At 45.3% G+C, this 20,919-nt stretch overlaps 1 protein-coding gene across 1 annotated transcript; it reads left to right on the top strand.

The window, feature by feature from the left end:
• Positions 1-352: 352 nt before the first annotated feature.
• LOC118232990 (ATP-sensitive inward rectifier potassium channel 10-like) lies at positions 353-20,919 on the top strand. Its single transcript, XM_035428277.1, has 6 exons — positions 353-878; positions 11,247-11,614; positions 13,489-13,700; positions 14,218-14,349; positions 14,841-15,018; positions 20,159-20,919. Exons 2-6 carry the CDS (start codon positions 11,254-11,256, stop codon positions 20,554-20,556), a joined length of 1,281 nt encoding a protein of 426 aa, XP_035284168.1. The 5' UTR covers positions 353-878; positions 11,247-11,253; the 3' UTR covers positions 20,557-20,919.

The following is a 20,919-nucleotide window of genomic DNA, read 5'->3' as shown; positions in this document are numbered from 1 at the left end:
TTCTCCTTTCCCAGAAACGCACAATTGAAAGGAGCCCCACACATTCTCGCGGAGGCCTCTCAGGACAACAAACGTGACCGGGGTTGTCAGTCGGGCTGCAGCGCGCGACCAGAAGGGAAAGCGCTTTATTTAAAACATCTATATTCAAAAGACAACTTTTCATTCGGAACTAAAGCACTTTTTTTCACCCATAAGCACTGTGTATAAACCCCCGTTTCTTTATTTTAATGTCTTAAAAAGGCTGCCAATGCAACGCTTTCGAACTAGCAACGATGGTTGGGGGGGGGGGGGGGGGGGGGGGGGGGGGGGGATGAATTAATGAATTAAAAGGTCGAGAGAGTGAGAGGGAGAGAGAGAGCGAGCGAGAGAGAGAGCGAACAAAAGTGACTGAATAGTTAGTTATCCATTCCCAATGGGCGAGAGAGAGCGAGAGAGACGGAACACATGCGACTTGCCTCATCTTCTTAAAAACATAAACTCACAGCTTGATAGGAAAGTTGTTCATGTGAGACGGACGGACAGTTTAAAATTTGTGTCTTTCTTTTCCTTAGCAGACTGGGACCGTTGCGACTGCAATGTAGTTTATTTAACAGTAGAAACTTTTTAAAAAAAGCTTTATAAAATAGAAATATTTTAGTTATTTTTTTTATTGAAATATATGACTTTTTAAATGTATAGGAACTCCAAAGAAAATAAAGGCCAGCCGTTTGTGCTCTAAAGACCCGCACAGACTGTTCGCGTGAGCATGTGTGTGACAAAACTGTCAAAATCCGCACGCGCCTCCAAACGCCGACAGTCCGCATAGTTATCTGCGGGACTTAGCCTTTTATTTATTAATCCTGCCATCAAGCCAGCACTTGAGAAATCTCGACGAACAGGTAAGCGAGCAGAATCTCTCTCTGCGCGCGCACACTTGACCGCTAACTAGTTCCAAAAAATAACCTTACTAACATTTAACGTGATAACTCCCTTTCACCCCACAGGTGTTTAATGTGTCTGAACACATTTAGATGACTAGATAATAGAACATGGAAATAACAATTGCACAGATGAAGGAGATTAATTCATCATTTCTATTGACCCCATTCACCAGAGGTGAAAATTGTTCAGACGAAGAACCGAGTCATTAAGGAATCAAAGAACGTCTTTGTGATATAATTTCGAAAAAACATTTTCTTTGGAAATAACGCATGTAATGCGTTAATGGTTGGTGCCGTGCAGAAGTGCAAACGCATCGTTTTAATGTACGGGTACCCTGACCCAAAATTCGATCTGAGAGTAATAAAAAAATAAAAAAAACCCATCATTAACTATTACCCCAATCACTATGCGCAAAATACTAAAACCAAATGTTGCCTGACACGTGTTGCCACATAAATATCACTCCATCCATTGACGTCTTACCCAATATCCGCATTCCCCCGAAAGAAATACAACAAACTTCGCATTGAGACAAACTTCACAGTAATAACCGCAAGTGTACAAGTTTTAGACCCATTTTAGTACACTCTTCTTGGAGCATAGTGACATGACTCATTTTGGTAACACAGTGTTCATACTTAATATACAGAAAAAAAACCCTGATTGACAGCTGTTTTGTGGAGATATAAAACTGAATGATAGGGGGTTGATCATTACATCACAGTAGTCAACCGATCCACAAATCTGTCAGTCTGTCATAATTGCACCTGTTTCACCTGCCGGAGGTTCGACAAAATGGGGCAGATGTGCTAAAAGGGGTGTGGATGTACAGAGATTGAGCTCCGTGCTAATAGTTGCTCGAATGTCTCCTGATCCTTCAATATCACAAGTAGGCTATTACATTTCCTGAAATGAGACTCAGTTCATCTTGATATTTGCAACGGTCAGAGCAGCAGTGTAGAACAGTGGTCAGAGCAGCAGTGTGGAGCAGTGGTCAGAGCAGCAGGATAGAGCAGTGACCAGAGCAGTAGTGTGGAGCAGTGGTCAGAGCAGCAGTGTGGAGCAGTGGTCAGAGCAGCAGTGTGGAGCAGTGGTCAGAACAGCGATGTAAAGCAGTGGTCAGAGCAGCAGTGTAGAACAGTAGTCAGGGTAGTAGTCAGAGCAGCAATGTGAAACAGTGGTCAGAGCAGCAGTGTAGAGCAGTGGCCAGAGCAGCATTGTGGAGCAGTGGTCAGAGCAGCAGTGTGGAGCAGTTTATCAGATCAATAGTGTGGAGCAGTGGTCAGAGCTGCAGTGTGGAGCAGTGCCCAGAGCAGCAGTTTAGAGCAGTGACCAGAGCAGTAGTGTGGAGCTGTGGTCAGAACAGCAGTGTAGAGCAATGGTCAGAGCAGCAGTGTGGAGCAGTGGTCAGAGCAGCAGTGTGGAGCAATGGTCAGAGCCGCAGTGTGGAGCAGTGACCAAAGCACCAGTGTGGAGCAGTGGTCAGAGCAGCAGTGTAGAGCAGTGACCAGAGCAGCAGTGTGGAGCAGTGGTCAGAGCAGCAGTGTGGAGCAGTGGTCAGAGCTGCAGTGTGGAGCAGTGACCAGAGCACCAGTGTGGAGCAGTGGTCAGAGCAGCAGTGTAGAGCAGTGACCAGAGCAGCAGTGTGGATCAGTGGTCAGAACAGCAGTGTAGAGTTGTGGTCAGAGCAGCAGTGTGGAGCAGTGGTCAGAACAGCGATGTAAAACAGTGGTCAAAGCAGCAGTGTGGAGCAGTGGTCAGAGCTGCTGTGTGGAGCAGTGGTCAGAGCTGCAGCATGGAGCAGTAACCAGACCAGTAGTGTGGAGCAGTGGTCAGAGCAGCAGTGTGCAGCAGTTTATCAGAGCAGCAGTGTGGAGCAGTGGTCAGAGCTGCAGTGTGGAGCAGTTTATCAGAGCAGCAGTGTGGAGCAGTGGTCAGAGCTGCAGTGTGGAGCAGTGACCAGAGCAGCAGTGTGGAACAGTGCTCAGAGCAGCAGTGTAGAGCAGTGACCAGAGCAGCAGTGTGGAGCAGTGGTCAGAACAGCAGTGTAAAGCAGTGGTCAGAGCAGCAGTGTGGAGCAGTGGTCAGAGCAGCAGTGCGGAGCAGTGACCTGAGCACCAGTGTGGAGCAGTGACCAGAGCAGCAGTGTGGAGCAGTGGTCAGAGCAGCAGTGTAGAGCAGTGACCAGAGCAGAAGTGTGGAGCAGTGGTCAGAGCAGCAGTGTGGAGCAGTGGTCAGAACAGCAGTGTGGAGCAGTGGTCAGCGCAAAACTGTGGAGCAGGAGTCAGAGCAGCAGTGTAGAGCAGTGGTCAGAGCAGCAGTGTGGAGCAGTGATCAGAGCAGCAGTGTGGAGCAGTGGACAGAGTAGTAGTGTGGAGCAGTGGTCAGAGCAGCAGTGTGGAGCAATGGTCAGAGCAGCAGTGTAGAGCAGTGGTCAGAGTAGCAGTGTAGAGCAGTGGTCAGAGCATCAGTGTGGAGCAGTGGTCAGAGCAGCAGTCTGGAGCAGTGGCCAGAACAGCAATGTGGAACAGTGGTCAGAGCAGCAGTGTAGAGCAGGGGTAGGGGCATCAGTGTGGAGCAGTGGTCAGAGCAGCAGTGTGGAATGGTGGTCAGGGCAGCAGCATAGAGCAGTGGTCAGAGCAGCAGTGTGGATCATTGGTCAGAGCAGCAGTGTGGAGCAGTGGTCAGTGCAGCAGTGTGGAGCAGTGGTCAGAGCAGCAGTGTGGAACAGTGGTCAGAGCAGCAGTGTGGAACAGTGGTCAGACCAGCAGTGTAGAGCAGTGGTCAAAGCAGTATTGTGGATCAGTGGTCCAAGCAGCATTGTGGAACAGTGGTCAGAGCAGCAGCGTAGAGCAGTGGTCAGAGCAGCAATGTGAAGCAGTGGTCAGAGCAGCAGTGGTCAAAGCAGTATTGTGGATCAGTGGTCCAAGCAGCAGTGTGAAGCAGTGGTCAGAGCAGCAGTGTAGAGCAGTGGTCAGAGCAGCAGTGTGGATCAGTGGTCAGAGCAGCAGTGTGGAGCAGTGATTATTTTTCTGTGAACTACAGCAGCCAATCGTTAATTGAATTATCAGTGTCAATTAAGGTCTGCTAATCTAAAGCAAATAGCTGAGGAATGCTTGTTTCTGAACTCACTTACAGCTCTGAACACACACGCACACACACACATATGCACGTACACACAGCCTGTGCTTGGGTTAAGTTCGGGCTGTGTTCTGGTCATGATAAAAATGGACACTTATGATACTTCGCTGAACTATCAAGGAGCATGGAGTGGAAAACAGTAGCAGCAAGAGGGGGAAAAAACTACAGCTGGACTTGAAGTTGAGAGGAAGAAAAAAGTTTTATTGTTTATCGTAAACAATACAATTGCTGTTCTGGTCATGATCAGATAGTGTTCAGGGTATAAATGGTCTGACTATATTCATGCTGTGTGTATTCTTGGTTGGAGGTGGGAGGTGTTTAGGATGTGCCAGGCCATGCTCAACCTTTGGTCAGGTCACGAAACAGGCTGTGATCAGATTGTGACCCGTTTGTGTTTAGGTTCTTGTGATAAATCCGTGTTCTAGCTGTGATTATCTTTGAGTGTTTGGGATGGGATCAGATTGTGTTCAGGCTGTGTGCAGGTCGTTTACAGATTGTGTCCAGAATTCTGATGTTCTGATTGCGTTAAAGCATTGATCAGCCTGTGTTCAGGTTGTGGTAAAGCAGTATTCAGGTTGTGGCAATGCAATGTTCAGGTGGTGGTCAAGTTTGGGTAATGCAATGTTCAGCCTGTGTTCAGGCTGTGGGAATGCTATGTTTGGTTTGTGTTCAGGTTGCGGTAATATAGGGTTCTGTCTGTGTTCAGGTTGTGGTAAAATAGTGTTCAGGCTGTGTTCAGGTTGTGCTAATGTAGCGTTCAGCCTGTGTTCAGATTGCAGTAATTTAGTGTTCAGCCTGTGTTCAGATTGCGGTAATGTAGTGTTCAGACTGTATTCAGGTTGTGTTCAGGTTGTAGTAATGCAGTGTTCAGGTTGTGTTCAGGCTGTAGTAATGCAGTGTTCAGGTTGTGTTCAGGTTGTAGTAATGCAGTGTTCAGGCTGTGCTCACGTTGTGGTCAGGCTGTAGTAATGCAGTGTTCAGGTTGTGTTCAGATTGTGGCGATGCAGTGTTCAGGCTGTGTTCAGGTTGTGTTTAGGTTGTAGTAATGCAGTGTTCAGGCTGTGTTCAGGTTGTGGCAATGCAGTGTTCAGGCTGTGTTCAGGTTGTAGTAATGCAGTGTTCAGGTTGTGGCGGGGCAGTGTTCAGGCTGTGTTCAGGTTGTAGTAATGCAGTGTTCTGGTTGTGGCGATGCAGTGTTCAGGTTGTGTTCAGGTTGTAGTGATGCAGTGTTCAGGTTGTGTTCTGGTTGTGGCGATGCAGTGTTCAGGCTGTGTTCAGGTTGTGTTCAGGTTGTAGTGATGCAGTGTTCAGGTTGTGTTCTGGTTGTGGCGATGCAGTGTTCAGGCTGTGTTCAGGTTGTAGTAATGCAGTGTTCAGGTTGTGTTCAGGTTGTGGCGATGCAGTGTTCAGGCTGTGTTCAGGTTGTGTTCAGGTTGTAGTAATGCAGTGTTCAGGTTGTGTTCAGGTTGTGGCGATGCAGTGTTCAGGTTGTGTTCAGGTTGTAGTAATGTGATGTTCAGGCTGTGTTCAGGTTGTAGTGATGCAGTGTTCAGGCTGTGTTCAGGTTGTGGCGATGCAGTGTTCAGGTTGTGTTCAGGTTGTAGTAATGCGTTGTTCAGGCTGTGTTCAGGCTGTGTTCAGGTTGTAGTGATGCAGTGTTCAGGCTGTGTTCAGGCTGTGGCGATGCAGTGTTCAGGCTGCGTTTGGACCGTGACTGCGTCCCGGAGGCCCCAGAATGTGGATGTAAAGAGCCAGTGAGCTGTGTAGCGCTCCGCCGCGTTCCGACGCCGTGTGGAATACTAACGAGCCTGCTTTGTCCTGTCCCCTGCTCACACACACTCTCTCTCACACACACACTGTGTGTGTGTGTGTGTTTGTCCGCATGTCCCCTCCCTCCACACTCTCCCTCTCTCACCCCTTTTTTCTCTCAATGGTCCTTTTGTCCCTTTCATCTCCCCCTTTCAAACAAAGGATACTTGTCCGCCCAGGAGAGAGGGAAAGCAAACGGGAAGAGGAAGAGAGGAGAGATGAGAGGAATGATAGTGACCGGCAGGAGAGAGAGAGAAAGACAGGAGGAGAAAGGAGCAATTATGTAACAAATACGAGTATTTACCCCAGAAATTCCAACTATCCGCCATTATACAGCAATGTATTATTTTTTTATTCTGTATTTTATAGGAGCAGCCATCATTGTAATGTAATATTTGTCCCAAAAATACCAGTCATTATGATGAAATTATGTCCCGCTACCTGGAATTTGTGTGAGCCTTTCATTTCCCCTGTGACACTTAAGCATTAAGGAACTTTCGACTCCTTGGGCATCCCTCTCAGCTGTTTTAAAAACAGAAGAGCTTTTAGTTCCTTTCACATCAATTATCTGGAATTCAATCCAAGCCATTTCAAAAAGTGCACCAAGCAAGTGGCTCTATTACATCGGGTCTTAAGGCTCACCTGTTCACTGTAGCAGTGTATGATAAAAACAGGTGCATGTGAAATGGGTTCGCATTTGAGCTGTGCTGTATAGCAGTAGTGTTCAGGCTGAAGCAGTGTTTGAGCTGTGCTGTGTAGCAGTAGTGTTCAGGTTGTGTAAGAGCAGTATTTGAGCTGTGCTGTGTAGTAGTAGTGTTCAGGCTGCAGCAGTGTTTGAGCTGTGCTGTGTAGCAGTAGTGTTCAGTGCTGTGTAAGAGCAGTATTTGAACTGTGCTGTGTAGCAGTAGTGTTCAGTGCTGTGTAAGAGCAGTGTTTGAGCTGTGCTGTGTAGCAGTAGTGTTCAGTGCTGTATAAGAGCAGTGTTTGAGCTGTGCTGTGTATCAGTAGTGTTCAGTGCTGTGTAAGAGCAGTGTTTGAGCTGTGCTGTGTAGCAGCAGCTACATAGTGTAACAGCAGAGTTTATGTTGCCTTGTGTAACCTTAGCATTTGAGTTCTGCTGCATAACAGCATTCAAATTGTGCTGTTTACAAGTACTGTTTGTGCTGGGCTATGTAGCAGCAGTGCTGTGCAGCAGTGTTTGAACTGTGTTGTGTTACAGTTGTGTATTGGCTGTGTCTTGTAACAGACTGCAATACTTAATCTGCTGCATTAACCAACGGGTGAATTGGCTTTGTGATGTGACAATGCGGGTGTGTTGACCCTGTGATGTATAAAACAGTGAACTGGCTCTGTTATGTAATACTACAGGCCTGGACATTACACAGGATTTATTATAGAGCTTTTCACAAACAGATAAAAAAAAAAAAAAATCAGTTCGATTGGCAGGTTTCTGAGATTTGCTAAGATCTTCTTTTTTTGATACCTGTGTGAATAGGTGAGTGCTTCAGGACAAGCACCATTAGTTTTTCCTTCACCTTGTTTTTGAAAATGCAGGTGCCCTCCTAGCGTCTCTGTAGCTAACTAATTTGGGCTAACCAGTATTAATTAAAGTTTTGTCTTTTACAGTTTTCTTATTTTTTCTGTCAAAAGAAAATCATTAGAACTCTGGCCTATATCTGCTTTGCACCATACACTGTAGCTTTGAATCCTCTAATTTGTTGAGACAACTACTAATTTCAAGTTGACTTGACAACTGAAAACATGTTGAAGTAATAAAAAGACGCAATTTGTTTTTACAGTGTATCTGCTATCTCTCTCGCCTGTTTTTTTATTCTAAACTTTGCCTTACCTGTGCGTAGCCTTGTCACGTGATTGTTCTTTAATCACTAGTTCTCATAATTTTATTTTTTGTTTAATACATTATCATTACTCTTCTACGATGATTTTATCAGTTCTATTCCGTGTCTATGCTTTTAGCTGTGTCGGTATGCTTAATCATATTATTTGCAGAAGAAGAGGGCTGAAAGAAAAGTTTGTTGTTATCGTGGCCAAAAGCAAAAATACAAGCTCGAAGCATCCAAGAATCCAGGTCAGGCTCCACCTACCGTCACAGTGCCTCACCGTCAGATAATACGTTATGCTCTGAGATGAAAAAAAGAGAGACAGAAATACGAGACTCTTTTAAACAACGACAAGCGCCATCAGACGGTATCGCGCCAAATCTGCTGGCCTTTATCGAACCGTACGCCTTTCGCTACAGGCCTCTATCGAGCCCTGTGTGCTCCTGCGCAGGCCCTCATCTGCAGGCTCAGCCCAAACCCCCCTTATCTACAGTCAGGTTTCAAATGCTAATGTTTTTATTTCCTGCCATGAGAGAAATGTCATTTTGAGAGAGAGAGAAAGAGAGAGAGAGAGAGGGGGAGATAGAAAGAAAGAAAGAAAGAGAGAGGGAGAGAGCTAAAAGAGGGGTTATTGTGTTGCTGTGTGTGCGTGTGTGTGTGTGCGCACTGTTTGTAATTACAAATCTTTGAGTGGCAAAAGATCGCAACTGCATAGCTGCATTGTGATGACTTGTAATTAATGTGGAGGTTATATAATGGTTGTGTGGTGCTGGACTGTGTGTGTGTGGGGAGCGAAGGGGGCGTTCCTGCCCCCTGTGTGGGCATACATGCATCATGAGCGTGCGTTTTGGGCGGGGGAAGGGGGGGGGGCTCACTCAGTCATTTCAGTGAGTGGGCTGCGACTCAATGAAGGGGGTCAAAGGTCGGGTGTGTGAGCACGGCCCCCAGGCACATGGCTTCCCTTCCCCTTACACACACTTTATTTACACATGGGATCATTGCCCAGAAACTCTTCCTCCCCTCTCTCGCTCTCTCTCTCTCTCTCTCCCTCTTTCTGTGCAGAGTGAGAGAGGGAAAGGAAGGAGGGAGGCAGTGTTAGAGACAGAGACAGAGAGAGCGAGAGACAGAAGGGCAAATGTGACAGAAAGCAGATGGAGAGAGAGAGACTGTGAAACAGAAGATGGAGAGAGAGAGTGTGAGAGACAGAGTGAAAGAGCTGGACAAAGGTAGTAAGAGCGAGTGTATTTGTGGATTTTTAGTTCCTGTTGTTCCAGATGTTTTTGATCTCTTATATAAGACACTCAGTTGCAATCGGGGTCCCTAAACCCCCCCAAAATACATAGAAACAATCTGTGTGATATTCATAACAGACATCACATCCTGTTCACAGCATATTCTGCTTACATCACATCCTGCTCTCAGCTGTGTAACTCATAACTTGATTGTATGAATTCCCATGGATTTAGAAGGATCTAGAGTAACTTTATTGATTAATGTTTTTGTCACTGTTTTTGATGCTACATATTTTACTTGATCGATAATATGGATTTAGATCAGTGGTTCCCAACCCTGTTCCTGGAGATCTATCGTCCTGTTGATTTTCATTTCAACCCTAATTGCGCACACCTGATTATACTAATTAGCAGCTCAACGAGATCGCTTGCTGTTGAATGAGGTGTGCTTTGTTAGGATTGGAGTGAAAATCTACAGGTCGGTAGATCTCCAGTAACAGGTTTGGGACCCACTGATCTAGATTCCATTTTTGATATTGATTACTTAAATGTGTTTATCTTTTATGTTGTCTTTGTAAGCAACTTTAATTCATGTCAAAACCTACCCCATCTCTAGCCAAAGTCCTGTTTGTGGTTTTTCACTAAAGAGGAAATAATTTTTTTAGAGCCTTCTGCTTTCCATTTAATGTTTGGTAAACAGCTTCCCAATGCAAAGCAGCAGAAGAGTGAAATAGGGTAGGCTGATTGGCTGACAGGAGGGTGCAGGGTGTTTTAGAGGCTGTGATTGGCTGAGAGGAGGGTGCCGGTGTGTCAGCAGCAGTGATTGGTTGAGAGGAGGGTGCAGGGTGTCTCAGCGGCTGTGATTGGTTGAGAGGAGGGTGCAGGGTGTCTCAGCGGTTGTGATTGGTTGAGAGGAGGGTGCAGGGTGTCTCAGTGGCAGTGATTGGTTGAGAGAAGGATAAACGCTCCCTGTAGATGAAAGATAGCTTCCCCTCTTTCCATCTCCATTCAACGACCGTCAAATGAACTTTTACCGTATTAATTCCACGGCAAGAAATAAAATACTGTCTTTTTTCAAAGCAGGGCTAAAAAAGATGGATGTCTTGAGTGTGAAACATTGCAGCATTGTAGCAGAAATCTCTCTTTCTGCGAGCCTTTCATTCCAGAAGAAAAAGAAAAATTCCTTGTCTCTCCAGGGTGCAGCAGAGCTGTTTTTTTCGGTCCCACAGTCCCGCAGTCCCACAGTGTTATGTTGCGGTTGTTTTTTGTTGCTGTTGCAGCCTATCTCTTGATCAATTAAGGTTGTTCAAAACGTGCGCCTAAGATCCTCTGTAATCTTTCCCCTTAAACTAAAGGCCCTACTGCCTACTTTGAGTACAGTTATTGAGTATAGTTGTTGAACACGCTGGATGAGAAGTTGTGAAGTAGGAAGAAATTTCTCAAAATGTAGTGTAATTCCAGGTGGATATAGCCGGATATTACAGGGATTATACAGGGTTTCGCTGAGTAAATTCGGAAGCATACCTTTCAGGAAGTAAACAACTCTTTTGGTTCCATAAATAAGACGTGCATCCATTTTGTGAGCATGGATCTGTGTGTGACTGTGTTTGTAGGTGTCTGTGTCTGTACAGGGGAAGGGATGGAGGATATATAATATTTTGTGTACTTTTAAATGCGGTGCTGGCAGTTGTACTCTGTTTTTCTCGGATACAGATATGTTAAAAAATAATATATATATGTATACGTGCAGCTTCATTTTAAAAAGGAGGCACAGCTTTGCAGACGTTTTCCTTCATTAACAACGATAACGCCACATGGGCATGACTGCACAAGGGCTAACCATCCTAAGACACGTCCACAGGACAGCTGGAAAATAGTGTGGAGGATGTTGTTCGCATACTGCCCATCGCGTACTAAACATTACAATACATTACATTACATTACATTACATTCTTTGGCAGACGCTTTTATCCAAAGCGACGTACAAAAAGTGCATTTCATGGTCATAGACAACTGCTAAACACAGGTTCAGTAAGGTACAATACTTATTTTGTACAGCTATTTCTAGCCAAGAACACAGTTTAGTTCACACAGTAAACACTATTCAGACCCAACCTCTGCAAAGCCAACTAGGCAGAACTAAACCATATGCACTAAACAGTATGCAGTATGCACTATGATTCTGTAGACAGTACACATTCTGAGTACACAGTTATGAGGCTGATCCGGTATTAAAAAAAACAAAAAAAACGGCCTCTGCGTTCACACGTCGTCTGACCCACTGTCTCCGCCCCCCCCCCAGAGTGGAGATGACGGCCACGCCCCCTTCCTCCCGAAGCTCCTCCCCCCAGAAGGTGTGCCACTCGCAGACGCAGACGGAGGCGACGAAGCCGCTGCTGGGGGGCGGGGCCGGGGGCGGGGCGGCCGCGGGGGCGGGGCCCGCCGCCCTGCGCCGCAGGAGGCGCGTGCTCTCCAAGGACGGGCGGAGCAACGTGCGCATCGACCACGTGAGCGGGCGGGGCGCCCTCTACCTGCGCGACCTCTGGACGACCTTCCTGGACATGCAGTGGCGCTACAAGCTCTTCCTGTTCTCCGCCACCTTCGCCGGCACCTGGTTCCTGTTCGGCGTGCTGTGGTACCTGGTGGCGCTCGTGCACGGAGACCTGCTGGGTAAGATGGACGACGAGGCCCGGGGGGAGGGGGGGTTCGCCCCGTGTTTGCGTGGGTTTGAACTCTGGATCCTACAGGCTCCTCCCAAAGTCCAGAGACGTTACATTACATTACTGGCATTTAGCAGACGCTCTCATCCAGAGCGACTTACAACTTTTTACATAGTTTTTCACATTGCCTTCATTTATACATTTTGGTATACACTCACTGAAGCAATGCAGGTTGGGAACCTTGCTCAAGGGTACAATGGCAGTGTGCAACCTGGGAATGGAACCTGTGACCTTTAGGTTACCAGTACCAGTACCAATACTCTAGACATGCAGGCTCTAGGGTTTACTGGTAAAAGAGATGTCAATCTCAATGTGACTACCCTGGTTAAAAAATTTTTTTTTTAAAATCTACCTCTACAGAGTACATATGGTCTCTGTTAGACTCGTATGTTCACCGTTAGAGCTGAAGTAACACTGGACATTTTACTCTGTAGTAGTGGGTAGTGGCATTCAAATTGTGTGTGTGTGTGTGTGTGTGTGTGTGTGGCAAGGCTATTATCATAAAAGTAAAATAAAACAATAACTGATATATTTGAACTGACATAAATAAGAATAATTCCTGTTCAAGATACTAAAAATTAAACTGAAACTAGAATCTTTGCCTCTAAAACACAAAGACATGAAAGCAAACATAATTTTCTTAATGTTTTAGTTTTATATATATATATATATATATATATATATATATATATATATATATATATACAAAAGACGATTAAAAGCAAGTGGCATTTGTCCTGCCTGTTAGGTGTCTAGGCAGTTGCAGCCACTAGATGGCGATATGCTGCCTTATGAACAATCTTAACCTTTGAACTTCGGAGTTTTCCGTAAAACAGCAAGCTGATGCTGCTAGCTGTCATGGCGGAGGCTGATTCGGAGGCCTGGTGTCAGATGAAAAAGACAGAGCTCAGCCTGCAACTATTTTAAGTACATTATCAATAGTGTGTCCTGTACATTTTAATTTGAGCAACTGCTTTTAAATGTTTAAGAGTTCCTTAGGTACATGGTAACATTACTTGATTTGTCTTGAGAAACTTTTAATCTTGTCTTTTGTGACTGAAAAGATGTGCCTTACTAGTTCCATATATAGAGGAGGAATGATCAATTACTATTACAACTACCTCCCATTCCCGCAAAGCACTTTTTCCCATTTTCAGTGAGTGTGTGTGTTGTGTGCGTGTGTATGCACATGCACTGTTTAGTGTGCGTGTGGGTGTAGTATTTTTCATGTGTATGTGTGTGAGTCTGTGGGTACTGTTTAGTGTACTTGTGGGTAGTGTTTTTGTTATGTGTATGTGTGAGTATGTGTACTGTTTAGTACACACACACACACACACACACCCCATGTGGAGTTGCTTGAAAATTTTGGGAAAAAAGTAAAAAAAAAGAAAAATTGAATTTATGTGAAAATATGTGAATGTAGGCAGCTGCATGTCAAACAGCATAACAACCCAGCTATAATAAAGCAATGAGGCACGTGGGGCTGTGGTATATAGGCAATGTAGTCACGACTAAACGGCGCTGTTACGGGTGGGGTGTGTGTGTGGGTGGGGTGTCATGGAAATTTGTGAACATTCACTTGGGGTCACATCACATAACATTACTTAATTGTTAGAAACTTTCAATCTTGCCTTTTATGACTGAAAAGACCTGTCTTACTAGGGCCATCTATAGAGGGGGAATACTCTGTTACTGTTAAACTGTGCATTTAAGTGTGTGTGTGTAGTGTGTGTATGCAGTGTGTGACGTGTAGTGCGTAGCATGCAGAAGGTGTACAGGTGAGTAAAGGTGCTGCCGTGTTGTGTACCTGTGCCCCTCCCTCAGAGATGGACCCCCCCTCGAACCACACGCCCTGTGTGATGCAGGTGCAGACTCTGACGGGTGCCTTTCTCTTCTCCCTGGAGTCTCAGACCACCATTGGCTACGGCTTCCGCTGCATCACCGAGGAGTGCCCAATCGCCATCCTCCTCCTCATCCTGCAGCTCGTCATCACCATGGTGATGGAGATCTTCATCACTGGCACCTTCCTTGCCAAGGTGAGTGCCAGGGCGGCAGTGGGCGCCATTTGCAGGTGGTGTTCTGGAGGGGAGGTGGTGGTGTAGTGGACTGGTAACCAAAAAATGTTGCAGGTTTGAATCCCATGTCAGGACACACTGTCACTGTGCCCTTGAGCAAGGTTGTTTCAGTCAAGCTCTGCAGCTGTATAACATTGTGACAATGTAGGTAACTCGAGATCAGGGGTGTCCAGTCTTATCTGAAAAGGGCCAGTTGTGGGTGCAGGTTTTTGTTTTAGCCCGGCACTAAGGCACCTGATACTACTTGATTGAAGAACATAATTAGTTAATCAGTTTAATTACGTGTCGTAGTGCTGTGCTAATATGAAAACCTTGAACCCACAATGGCCCTTTCAGATATGATTGGACACCTCTGCTTTGGATACCACTGCCTGCTAAATGACCAAACTGGAATTGTAACTGTGTCTTGTGCCATCCGGTGGTCACATGCAGTATTGCAGCTGTTCTGTTTAGGCGCTGTTCTCTCTCTGTCCTCTAGGTGGCTCGGCCTAAGAAGCGCGGCGAGACGGTGAAGTTCAGCCAGCACGCCGTGGTGTCCAGTCACGAGGGCCGGCCCTGCCTCATGGTCCGTGTTGCCAACATGCGCAAGAGCCTCCTATTGGGCTGCCAGGTAAGAGGGGGCGGGGCTTACGATGACAGTGTGATCTCAGGCTTGCATGTGTGAGTGTGTGGAGAATGTGTGTGAGTGTAATTACACACTGTGTGTGTGTGTATAGTGTACTACCTCTGTGGCTGTGTGTGTATGTGTGTGTATAATGTAGTGTGTGTATATTGTTGTCCTGTGTGTGTGTTTGTGTGTATGTATGCATAATGTAGTGTATGTATAATGTAGTACCTGTGTGTGTGTATGTGTGTGTACATGCATGTATGTGCGTGTGTGTTTGTGGTTTGCGTGTGTGTGTGTTTGTGTGTGTGTGTGTAGTGTGTGTGTGTGTTTGTGTGTGTGCATGTGTGTAGTGTGTGTGCGTGTGTGTGTGTGTGTGTGTGTGTGTGTGTGAGTGTGTCTGGTGTGTGTGTTTGTGTGTGTGTGTGTGTAGTGTGTGTTTGTGTGTGTGTGTGTGAGTGTGTGTACACCTGTAACACCTGTGTGTGTTTCTCCAGGTAACGGGGAAGCTGCTGCAGACGTCTCTGACTCAGGAGGGGGAGACGGTGCGTCTGGACCAGAGGAACGTGCCCTTCCAGGTGGACACGTCCAGCGACAGCCCCTTCCTCATCCTCCCCCTCACCTTCTACCACGTCATCGACGACGCCAGCCCCCTGCGCGCCTGGGCGGCCAAGGGTACTCTCTCTCTGTCTCCCTCCTTCCCTTCATCTCCATACCCCATCCTCTCTTCTGTAGCATTATACTCCCATCTTCTCTCTCTCTCTCACTCTCACTCCCTCCCTTCATCTCTACACCCCATCCTCTCTTCTGTAGCTATATACTTCCATCTTCTCTCTCTCTCACTCTCCCTCCCTCCCTTCATCTCTATACCCCATCCTCTCTTCTGTAGCATTATACTCCCATCTTCTCTCTCTCTCTCACTCCCTCCCTTCATCTCTACACCCCATCCTCTCTTCTGTGGCTATATACTTCCATCTTCTCTTTCTCTCTCACTCTCTCTCCCTCCCTCCCTCCTTCCCTCCCTTTGTCTACCCCATCCTCTTTCTTAAGTTCTACCTCTGTCCCTCCCTCCCTCTCTCTATCCCATCCTCTCTTTCTTCAATTCTACCTCTCTTTCTCCCTCTGTCCCTCCCCCTCTCTCTACCCCATCCTATCTCCCTATAATTCTACCTCTCTTTCTCCTCAGCCCCCTCCCTCCCTATCTCATCATAGCAGCCTGTCACATATAATGTTAGCATTGGGTTCAAACCGATAAGTAAGTTTTAAGCTATTATTGGCCGATACTGATAGAACCACAGTATTATTGTGTATCCCTAATACTGGCTGGGGTGCAATCAGCAGGAAACGCATCACAGAAACAAAGGGGCTGATGGGAGTTGGAGTCCAGAGCTTTAAAGTGTAAAAATGAAGCTAGTGAGTTATGTTCACAGTTGAGTGCAACAATGAAAGAAAGAAATACATGACAGAAATGTGTCAGTTATTATAATTTAACCACTGTGCTAGTTGCTTACTGAATCATTATTGTTTTAACACTTGAATGGTGAATCAAACAGAACCGCAGTGTTAGCAGTGCTTTAATGTCTCGTTTGTGTGGGCCTGGCTTCCTCAAATGAGTTTCTTATGTTAAAATATAATGATTAATGTAATTACTGATTATGAGAATGCTCAGGTCTGACACATTTTTACCACAGAGCCAGGTTCTCCTGCAGCATCTTTTTTCTTCTCTTCTCTTCCACTCTTTCAGTGAATGTTTTGGTTTTCTTGTTGGTGCCTGGGGTATTGTGCAGGTCATGGATTTGTGGTTCATTGTCTTCTCTGGAAAAAATGGCTTTTGAGGTCTTTTGAAGGTTGGTGGAATGGTGAATAAAGCAGACCTTAAAAGTCAAAAAGTCTCTTCCACTTATCTTCTCATCTTTCTTTTTCTATCTCTCCATCTCTATCTTTCTGTCTCTCTATCTGTCTGTCTTTATCTTGCTGTCTCTAACTCTGTCTCTCTCGCTCTCTTCCTCTATCTCTGTCTCTCTTTTTCTCTCTTTCTCACTCTATGTCTCTATATAAATACAAATTCAAATAGCTTTATTGGCAGGAAATACATACGTACATATTGCCGAAGCATCATGAATCAATTGAAAATATATATATAAATTTGTGGTAATATATTTTTCTTATATTTGTATACTTTGTACAGTTTAGGAGGAAGTGCATCTCTGTCTCAACCTCTCCTGTCTTACAGTGACCACATATTCGTTTTTCTTTTGGTAACCATGAATTTTTGTGTCTGCCCTTTTCAATTTCAAGGGTGTGGCCGCTGAGTCTGTATTTGGTCAAGATCCGTCTCTGCTTTGTATCTCTGACAGAGAAGAGATACTCTGCTGGAGTAGTCTTTTTTCAGGGTTCGATAGCAATTTAGTCGACTTTGTGTTTTGGTTTCTTTATCCCAATGTTCCAAATACAAATGTTTTGTTTGTTGCATAATTTGGGTTATTCTGATTTGCGGCTGGTAAGCAGTGCTGGTCTGAGCGTGATGCAGGTTAGTTTGGGTTATAGAATTAGTAAGCTTCAGTACCAGCTGACTGAGGGGACTCTTTTCTGGGTTCAGTTCTTGGGATTTTAGCACTTTAGATTGTAGCGTGTCATTGGGACTTGATTTGAGATGTATCCAGAATTTTAGAGCTTTTTTTGTATATTTATTACCAATGGGAATCGGCCTAATTCTGCCCTACATGCATTGTTAGGTGTTTTCCTTCATATTTGCAAGATATTTCTGCAGAATTCAGTATGTAGGGATTCAATTGGATTCTTGTCCCATGCAGTGTAGTCTTGCTGACTGAGTGGACCCCAGATCTCACTTCCATACAGTGCAATAGGCTGAATTACGCTGTCAAATAATTTGGACCAGATTCTAATTGGGATATTTAGTTTGAAAAGTTGTCTTTTTATTGCATATATTGCTCTTCGAGCTTTTTCTTTTAATGCATTTACTGCCATGCGGAAACTTCCTGATGCAGTGATAGTCATACCAAGGCAGGTATAATTCAGAGTGTGCTCTAGGGCGGTGTTACCTAGAGTTAATTTGTATCTGTTTTCCTGACATCTGGGCTTCTTTTGAAAAATCATGATTTTTGTCTTTTTTACTGCCTGTCAAATTTACTGCCTGGGCCCAGTTCTGGCAGTATTGCTGAAGAAGATCTAGCTGTTGCTGTAACCCCTTTTCTGTGGGTGACAGCAGGACCAGATCATCTGCATAAAGCAAACATTTGATCTCTTTGTCGCACAGTGTGAGGCCAGGAGCTGCGGACTGTTCTAACAACACCGCTAACTCATTAATGTATATATTGAACAATGTGGACTGAGGTTACAGCCCTGTCTCACACCACATCCTTGCATGAAGAATATATATATCTCTCTTTCGCTTCCTCTCTCGTTCTGTCTCTGTATATATATATATATATGTGTCTCTCTCTCCCTCTCTATCTCTCTCTTTCTCTGTCTCTCTCTGTCCTCCCTCTCTATCTCTCTCTTTCTCTGTCTCTCTCTGTCCTCCCTCTCTCTCAATTTTCAAATTTTTTTTTTTCAATTTCAAAGAGCTTTATTGGCATGACAAATATATGCACTTGTGTTGCCAAAGCAGTGGTTACAACATACAACTATATACAATGAATCCGAGAATGTGAATTTGTTATATAAAAAATATATACAAAAATATCAGTAAGTGATGTTAGGTGTGTGTGTGTCTGACTATCTGTGTGTTGTGTGCATGACTGAATATTATACATCTGCTTGTACGCGTGAATGCTGTGTATAAATGTGTGCATGAGGTGGTCACACATTGTCCCTCAGAGTATGGCAAGAGAACACAAATTGTGCTGCTAATATGCAGCAACCTTTTTCTTCTCCTAATAGGTAGGGTAATCTATCGTCATTGGGTATATCATTGAATTGGGGACATTTCTGGATCATTTTTTGGTAGAATTTTTGGCGAATTTGGTCAAATTTTGTGCATTCCATTAGGAAGTGTTTTTCGGTTTCAATTTGGTTGCCTTGGCACAATCTTTTTTCTTCTGGCAACCATGATTTTCTGTGCCTGCCAGTTTCTATGGCTAAGTGGTGCTCGCTGAGTCTGTACCTCATCAAGGTGGTTCTCAGTTTTTTGTCAGTAACTGTGGTCAGGTAGTTCGCTACAGCATACTGTCTTTTTAGGGCCAAATAACATTTCATTTTACTTTGCGATTTTGTTTCCCAGTAGGTTATATAATTCTGTTTCAGCTGTGTTTCAATTTGGTTTATTCTAATTATGTTTGTAGTTTTGTTCTGATCCTGAGCAGGTGAGGTGTTAGTGTGTGTTAGTGTATGTCGGGAACTAAGGCTCAGGACCAGCTGAGTGAGGGGATTGTTTGCTTTGCTCAACTCTTGGTATTGCAGGGCTTTGTATTGATGTGAGTGGGGGTCACTTTGTTTTAGGTGCTTCCAAAATTTGATTGACCTTTTTTGTATTTTGATAAGTAATGGGTATTGGCCTAATTCTGCCCTGCATGCATTGTTTGTTGTGTTTCTATGTAATTTCAGGATATGTTTACAGAATTCTGCATGCAGGTTTTCAATTGGATGTTTGTCCCATTTGCCAAATTCTTGACTGATGAGTGGACCCCACACTTCACTGCCATAAAGAGCAATTGGTTCGATTACAGCTCCAACGATTTTAAGCCAAATGCTCCCTTAGTCCATTCACTGCAATGTTGACGTTTCCTGTAGAACTGTTTTTTAGGCCTAAATAATAGTAATTTGAGGAATGTTCAATGTAGTGTGTTCCTAACATGAATTTGTGTTTTGTTCCCTGAGATCTGGATCTTTTTTGGAATGCCATAATTTTAGTTTTGTTAAGGTTTACTGCCAGGGCCCAGGTCTGGCAGTATTGTTCTAGCAGGTCTAGGCTTTTCTGTAACCCCTGTTCACTGGGGTAAATGAGAACCAGGTCATCTGCATAGAACAGGCACTTGATCTCTGAGTTGTGTAGAGTGAAACCAGGCACTGCAGCTTTTTCTAATATGTTTGCCAATTCATTAAGATAAATATTGAAAAGAGTTGGGCTAAGGCTGCAGCCCTGTCTCACTCCACATTCCTGAGAGAAGAAATTTGTTCTTTTGTTGCCAATTTTTATGCCGCATTTGTTCCCTGTATACATAGATTTTATTAGATCATAGGTTTTACCCCCTACACCACTTTCAATAATCTCTCCCTCTCTATGTACCTCTCTCTCTCTCTCCCTCCCCCTCTCTCTCTCCCTCTCTATGTCTCTCTCTCTCTGTCATCTCTCTCTTTCTCTCTCTCCCTCTCTATGTATCTCCCTCTCTCTCTATAAATTTTTTCAATTCAATTCAATTATTTCTCTCTCTCTCTCTCCCTCTCTGTCTCACTCTCTCTCTCCCTCTCTGTGTCTCACTCCCTCCCTCTCCCTCCCTGTCTCTCTCTTCCTCTCTATGTCTCACTCCCTCTCTCTCCCTCTCTCTCTCTCTCTCTCTCGCTCTCTCTCTCGTTCTCTCTCTCTCAAATTCAAATTCAAAAATGCTTTATTGGCATGAAATACACTTGTACTTATTGCCAAAGCGTACACATAGAAACAGGAATAGGAAACATGAAATACAAACAACATTGTGGAAACGACAACAATGCAATCAACAGTGTGGCAATGGCCACAACGAGTAGGCTATACAACAACAACAATAACAATAATTAAAAAAAATAATAATAATAATAAAAAAATTAAAAATATTTTCTCTCTCTCTCTCCCTCTCTCTCTCTCTCTCTCTCTCTGCAGGCGGGGGGTGGACGGACCCGGAGCTGGCGGACTTTGAGCTGCTGGTGATCCTGAGCGCCACGGTGGAGCCCACCTCTGCCACCTGCCAGGTGCGCACGTCCTACCTGCCGGACGAGATCCTGTGGGGGTACGAGTTCCCCCCCGTGGTGTCCCTCTCCCCCGCGGGCAAGTACGTGGCCGACTTCTCCTTCTTCGACAAGGTGGCCAAGACCAAGGCCCCGCCCCTCTTCAAGCAGGCTCCGCCCTCCAGCCCGCCCCCGCAGCGTTACCCCGGCAACAGAGGAGGCGGGGTGGAAGGGGCGGATCCGGAGAAGCTGCGCTTGGAGCAGCAGTACAGGGAAGAGAGGGGGCGAGGCCGAGACGGCGGCCCTCTGAGCGTCCGAATCAGTAACGTGTAGGAGAGGGAGAGATGGAGACGGGCGGAGAGAGAGAAAGAGAGAGAGAGAGAAAGAGGGGGAAGAGAATGCAGGAGGAGAGAGGTAGGAGGATGAGATGGAGGGAGAGAAATAACCCGAGAGAGGAAGAGGGGGAAGAGAATGCGGGAAGAGAAGGAGGAGAGAGAGGAGGAGAAGGAGGGAGAGAAATAACCGAGAGAGGAGGAGGGTGGTTAACACTGTCGGGCTCACTGGTAAACACAACTGCACACACACTGTCTCGCTCTCCCTCTCTCACACGCACACACACACACACACACACACACTGTCTCGCTCTCCCTCTCTCACACGCACACACACACACACACACTGTCTCGCTCTCCCTCT

This window comes from Anguilla anguilla, chromosome 8 (genome assembly GCF_013347855.1).
Source record: "Anguilla anguilla isolate fAngAng1 chromosome 8, fAngAng1.pri, whole genome shotgun sequence".
Lineage (NCBI taxonomy): Eukaryota > Metazoa > Chordata > Actinopteri > Anguilliformes > Anguillidae > Anguilla > Anguilla anguilla.
Note: the sequence above shows the minus strand (reverse complement) of the source record. Positions and strands in the feature narration are given on the sequence as shown.

Bases quoted from the DNA above. Each gene is read 5' to 3' on its own strand.
- LOC118232990 (XM_035428277.1), top strand. From the start codon at position 11,254: ATGACGGCCACGCCCCCTTCCTCCCGAAGCTCCTCCCCCCAGAAGGTG. The intron at 14,350-14,840 runs GTAAGAGGGGGC...GTGTTTCTCCAG, and splicing joins GCCTCCTATTGGGCTGCCAG to GTAACGGGGAAGCTGCTGCA. The intron at 15,019-20,158 runs GTACTCTCTCTC...CTCTCTCTGCAG, and splicing joins GCGCGCCTGGGCGGCCAAGG to GCGGGGGGTGGACGGACCCG.